Source organism: Gekko japonicus, unplaced genomic scaffold (genome assembly GCF_001447785.1).
Source record: "Gekko japonicus isolate JY-2015 unplaced genomic scaffold, Gekko_japonicus_V1.1 scaffold428, whole genome shotgun sequence".
NCBI classification, from domain to species: domain Eukaryota; kingdom Metazoa; phylum Chordata; class Lepidosauria; order Squamata; family Gekkonidae; genus Gekko; species Gekko japonicus.
Genome location: NW_015165842.1, coordinates 827,053 through 833,052, shown reverse-complemented (window position 1 = coordinate 833,052; position 6,000 = coordinate 827,053). Strand labels below are relative to the sequence as shown.

Here is a 6,000-nt window from a genome sequence, read left to right as displayed (position 1 = left end):
TCCTCGTCTTTTCCGCTGATGGGGGGGGAGCGCTCTTAATTCTTTTTCTCCGCATTTTGACAACTCACAGTTTAGCCGATCTTTTCTTTTTTACTTTTATCGGTTGTTCGCTTTATCACTCGGTGACGTCTGGTGGCTCCGCTAAACCCCGTACGGGGTCGCTCACGCAGCAAGGTCCATTGGGGCAGGGCATGGCGAGAGCCTCAATTCCCGACCGTTCAGCCGAGAAAGAGATTCCCCCCTAGTGCGCCCTAAAGCGCCCCGGATCCGAGCTCCTCCATTCCTGAGGGGCTCGTTCGGGTCTCCGCTCGCGCGGATTCCCTCCTCCACCGCGGGTGGGCGAGACGACCTCGGGAGCGACCCGAGGATGCGTCCGCCATTCGCGGGAGCCAGACCAGAAGCCGCGTCTCAGTCATCTTTTCTGTCTGGCTAAGAAGCCTTTTTTTAAATAACAAACTGATAATGCTCTCCACCTCTCATGCTGGAACTCAAACTCTCAAAAACAGCCAATTTGAATACAAGAAGGCTTCTAGCCAGATAAAAATAGAGAATATCATGATGTTGGACTTTTCCTTGAATATGTCAGAATTTCCTAAGCAATACTGTCAAGTTTGAATAGATATACATATAGACATGAATTATTAAATGTCATTTTTATCACAGTGTTTCTTTGTTTTTTGGTATGTACCCACCTGGAGGTTGGCAATACCATCTCATCTCCTGAGTCTCCTCCTCAGTTATGATCTGCCAGGAAACATTTGGCATGACAAAGAATGTAGGGGCTGCTTCTTCCTCTAGTTTATCAGCTGGCCGCCTTGTGAGTCACATGACTGGGAGGCGGGATTTCACGTTGAGAAAATCATTGTCCTACGTTTTTCAAATATCAAAGCAGTGCAAAGGAACAGAGGTGCTGCATGTCTCCTACCTACCGGTTAATGGCATGCACAGGTGGAGGCGGGGCTCCGGCAAGCCGAGCGCAGGCATAGTAATCACCAATCGATTCAATGATCCCAGCCAAGGTAGCACTGAACATTCCCAGGACCGCAGCAGCTGTCACTGTAGGGATCCCCCACTGGCCTAGAATGAGGAAAGGCAAAGTAGGTGTGTGCCAGAGAAAAACACACAGGAATCTGATCACTTCAAATGGGCTGGGCCTACAGGGACACACCTTGCAGAATTCGTTGGCGGAGTTTAAACATGCAGAGGAACGGAGCACCAACTGTTTAAAACTTTAAAGAAAATAACTCGGTTTATTAAAGAAGAAATAAACTCTGATAGAACAGAGGAGAGGGAGAGAGACTTAACTAACTGCTGTGAGAGACAGGAATGAAGGGGGAGGGCTCAGCTGGAGCAGGAAGTCCCCAAAGATCCAATCAGGAGACAGGAAGGACATAATTTGAAATTGTGGGAAGTCCCTAATCTTGTTATGCTAACTAGCAGTTCTTCAGCTGTCCCCTATAGGCTGTTCTTCTGATCTTCTTCAAGTAGGTGCACTATAGATCTTGTATATTCCAACAGAATTAAGGGTCCATGACAAAAGAATGCTACTATTGCTTAGCATAGGATAGGACTCACAGTAATGCATTTAAATTATAGGCAGGAAGATGCCAGTTGGATAACACCTGGGGGAAGGTGTTAGCTGTCGGTTGGGACGGCCTGCTCCAGGATCGGAAGGCGAAAGAAACTACTCGGCTACAAAAAAATCTCTGCAGTGGGATGCTCCAGCCAGGCAGTGGCAGTGTGGCAATACGACATACGGGTCCGGAAGCCCCATCGTCATCAAGCCGGTCGATGCAGCCGTTCGGGACATGACTGATCCAAGCCAGAGACGTTTCCACCGTGCAGTTACAGCGTGTGCAATTAAAATGAATTATATGTTGTCTTTCCTATCCCCTATGAAACATTGTTAGTCCCCTGTCTAAAAGTGTAACTGTAAATCACTTTGAGCCCACTTGTGGGGAAAGTGATTAATAAATCGAAAGCATTATTATTATTATTATTATTATTACAGCAAGAGTAGTTCAGCAGAGGAACTGGCTGCCTAGGGAGGTGGTGACCTCCCCCTCACTGGCAGTCTTCAAGCTGTGGCTGGACAAACACTTGTCAGGGATTCTTTAGGCTGACCCTGCATGGAGCAGGGGGTTGGACTAGATGGCCTGCATGGCCCCTTCCAGCTCTATGGCTCTACAAACGTTCCTCAGTGAGTACTAATTCTTAGGGCAGTGATCCCAAGTGTAGTAAGGATTTCCAATATTGCCTCACCAAATACCAGGAGATTTCGGGGAGGGGGTGCCTATGAAGGGCAGCGTTTGGGGAGAATTGATGTCGTTTGTGGGTGTTGTTCTAGGCCAACTTCCTGCCTTCCACCCACTCTGCCTGCTGCAGCTCAACTGTGTGGGATGGGGGGAATGCCATAGGAAATCGGAGTGTCACACTAGCATGATATCTATCACTTGCGGTGTGACCTCTTCCTCAAAGCAAAGAGCCAGCCTTGGCTTTTCCTCTGTCTTCTCAATGGTTTTATGGTACTGTCTGCATAGGCCCATTCTGCATCTAGCATTCGCTCCATTGTTTTACCAAGCCCACACTGGAACAGAGAAAGATGCGGCTCAAAACCACATTCAAATAGAAGAAGAAGAAGAGATTGGATTTATACCCCGCCCTTCACTTGGAGTCTCAGAGCGGCTTACAAACTCCTTTCCCTTCCCCTCCCCACAACAGACACCCTGTGAGGTGGGTGGGGCTGAGAGAACTCTGACACAAACTGCTCTTTCAGGAACAGCTGTGCCAGAACTTGTGACTGACCCAAGATCACATCAGCAGGTGCAAGTGGAGGAGTGGGGAATCAAACCCGGTTCTCCCAGATTAGAGTCCGCACACTTAACCACTACACCAAACTGGCAAACAAAATACCCCGGGCCAAGACCATACTGACTGCAGAGTCATCCCCGAACGGCCATAAATCTATGCAGACGGTACCATCAAACCGAGAGATCAAAGGAAGTAAAACCGGCTTGCAGTGTGGAGGCTACCATAAAACCTGACAATCAAAGAAAGTGAAAGTGGCGTGCAATGTAAAGGGGAATTTTTCCCCCAACGTGGATTTGATAAAACAGCAGAGCGAATGCTAGATGCAGAATGGGCCATAGATTTATGGCCATTTTATGGCCATTCAAGAGTGACTCTGTAGTCATCCAATAGAATCAATAACGAATCTAATCCAGACAATACAAGAGTACGGACAAGTGGCAGGACTGAAAATTAATTTCAAGAAAACTAATATATTAACAAAAAACTGTACAAAACTACAAAAAGATAAAATTCAAGCTCTTTCTAAGATGGAAATAGTTTAAAAGGTTAAATATTTAGGAATTATAATATCAAGCCGAAACATTACTCTAACAGAGGATAACTACAATAAATTACTTAATGAAACTAAAAAAGATTTAGAAAGATGGAAAGACCTAAAGATCTCAATGATGGGTAGAATTGCGGCTATAAAAATAAATATTCTACCTAGATTTATATTTTTGGCGCAAAATATACCAATTCTAAGGAAAACAAGGTATTTTAAAGAATTGGAAAGAACATGTAGTAAATTCATATGGAATAATAAAAAACCAAGAATTAATCGTAAATATATGCGAGACAAAAGGAAATGGGGGGTTGGAATACCAAACTGGAATTCATATTATAAAGCAGCAGCATTATTATGGATAAAAGACTGGATAACGTTACAGGATACTAGATTACTAATGCTTGAAGGACATGATTTGGTAATGGGGTGGCATAAATACGTATGGTATGAAGAAGGCAGACTATCAAAGAATTTTACACATCATACAATAAGGGGAGCTTTAACAGAAGTATGGAAAGAAATAAAGATGAGATACTACTTAAAAATCCCGAAATGGGTGGCACCAATAGAAGCAGTAACGATATCGACATTGATGGAGAAAAGTAGGAAAGTGGCCTATGAAGATCTGTTAGATGCAAATAATAATTTAAAAAATGATGAGCAGTTAGCTAAACAAAAGGTGAAACGTACTTGGTGGGATAAAATGCAATTAACCTCGAGATATAACATAGACAAAAAAACGGGTTTCTATAAAGAAAACAACGAATTAGACAAGATTTGGCAGGTGAAATGGTTAAAGGAACAATGGTTACATGGTCAAAAGATATACAACACACATTAGAGGCAGAGCAATGGACAAAAACGTGGAAATCAATAAAATTTATGCGAGCAATTCCATATAAGGAGAATATATATAAGATGTTCTACAGGTGGCATTGGACACCAGAGAAATTAGCAAAATGTTATACAAACAATAAGAATGGTTGGAAATGTAAAAAGAATGTCAGCACATAAATGCACATGTGGTGGAGGTGTGAGAAAGTACAAAGATATTGGGAAAAAATATATCAAATGATAAATGAAATTACAGAAATGCAAATACCATTTTCACCAGAAATAGCTTTATTGAATATGCTTCCAGAAACATATAGTAAAACAAATAAATATGTAATTATATACTTTTTTACAGCAGCTAGAATATTGTTAGCCAAAACATGGGAAAAAGAGGACATACCCTCAAGGAAAGATGTAATAGTTAAAATTTTGTCAGTAGCGGAAATGGATAAATTAAGCTTAACAATACAAGGTAATAGCAAGGAAATATTTGAAAAAAGATGGAAAATGTTTTCTGTATGGCTAGAAAAGGCAAATAAATATGACTCACAAGAATAAGAAATGTAAACCGATGACATGATGTATACTGAAAATTATAAATAAACAGTTAAAAAAAAGAGTGACTCTGCAGTCAGTATGGTGTTGGCCCAGGGTATTTGAATATGGTTTTGAGCTGCATCTTTTTCTGTTCCAGTGTGGGTTTGGTAAAACAACGGAATGCTAGATGCAGAATGGGCCAACGTCACTCACTGTTCCTTCGATGTCTTATTCTTTCTTTCTTTTTTGAAACCCCTGAGAGGGAATTTTATTATTTTTCATGAGACTACTGAACTACAACGAAAAATATAGGGGAGGACGACAACTAGGGATAAAGAAAAGATACCCACACTAACTAAAAACCCAAGAGAAGGAGATCATTTCCGTGTTAAGCTATATGTTAGTAATAAAAGTGTTAGTCACACAATATACTCGTAGAGTTCTTGTTTCATTTCTATGTTAGTAAATTAATTTTTATGAGAGAACTTCTTGAGCATCTTCTTTGCTTCAAAGGGCGATTTACAGAGTCTTTCTGCCCTTACTTCGATTTTCTGTCTCTAAAGTCATATACAGTTTTCACTGCTCCCTCTCCCACTTCACCAACAGAGCCCTCATCCATTCCAGAAGTAGCAGAGTCACTTGATTTTGTTTCTTCATCTTTCAGGTCTTCCTCTGATCCCAGCTGACGTCTCAAAAACTCTTTAGCTTTAAAAAGGGAGTCAATCTTCTCTCTTTTATCATTGATTTTAAAAACGACACCTTCAGGGATCGCCCACCGATATTGAATTCCATTGGTTTGAAGAAATGAGATGAGCTCCTTGTAGCTTTTTCTCTTTTGACGTATTTCAAATGGAATGTCTTTTAAAGTTCTGATGGTTATATTCCCAGATTTCAGTGGATTTGCCGAAGTTGCCTTTAATATTGCATCTCTGGTCTGTCTTCTCGCAAATCTAACCACAATCTCTCCAGGCAGGCTGGGTTTTTTTATATAATTGGAGTATGCCCTCTAGGCAATGTTCCCTCTAAGCTGTGGGGTCTTGTGAACAAAAATTCTACTTTGTGAGCTACTGGCATTAAAGTTGTGAGCAAGAGATTTGGCTGCTGGATAAACTAGTTTGCTCTGGAGCCGTCCTTCCTGAGCCAAGACAAAAATGTGTGAGCCAGAGGCTCAAAAACTGTGAGCTGGCTCACACTAACTCAGTTTAGAGGGAACACTGCCTGTAGGCAGCTTCGATGTCTTTTATTATTTCGTCCGCTGATAAGCCTGTTAC

The 6,000-nt window shown here is 41.9% G+C and overlaps 1 protein-coding gene across 1 annotated transcript in view; it reads right to left on the bottom strand.

Annotated features, from left to right (window-relative positions):
* The window catches only part of SLC23A1 (solute carrier family 23 (ascorbic acid transporter), member 1), a gene marked incomplete at its 5' end in the record, with an annotated part of 39,439 nt that overhangs the window by 13,774 nt on the left and 19,665 nt on the right, over positions 1-6,000 (bottom strand). The window contains one exon of the mRNA XM_015411006.1: positions 930-1,077. Coding sequence (XP_015266492.1) covers positions 930-1,077 — 148 coding nt within the window. The remainder of the gene's footprint in view (positions 1-929; positions 1,078-6,000) is intronic.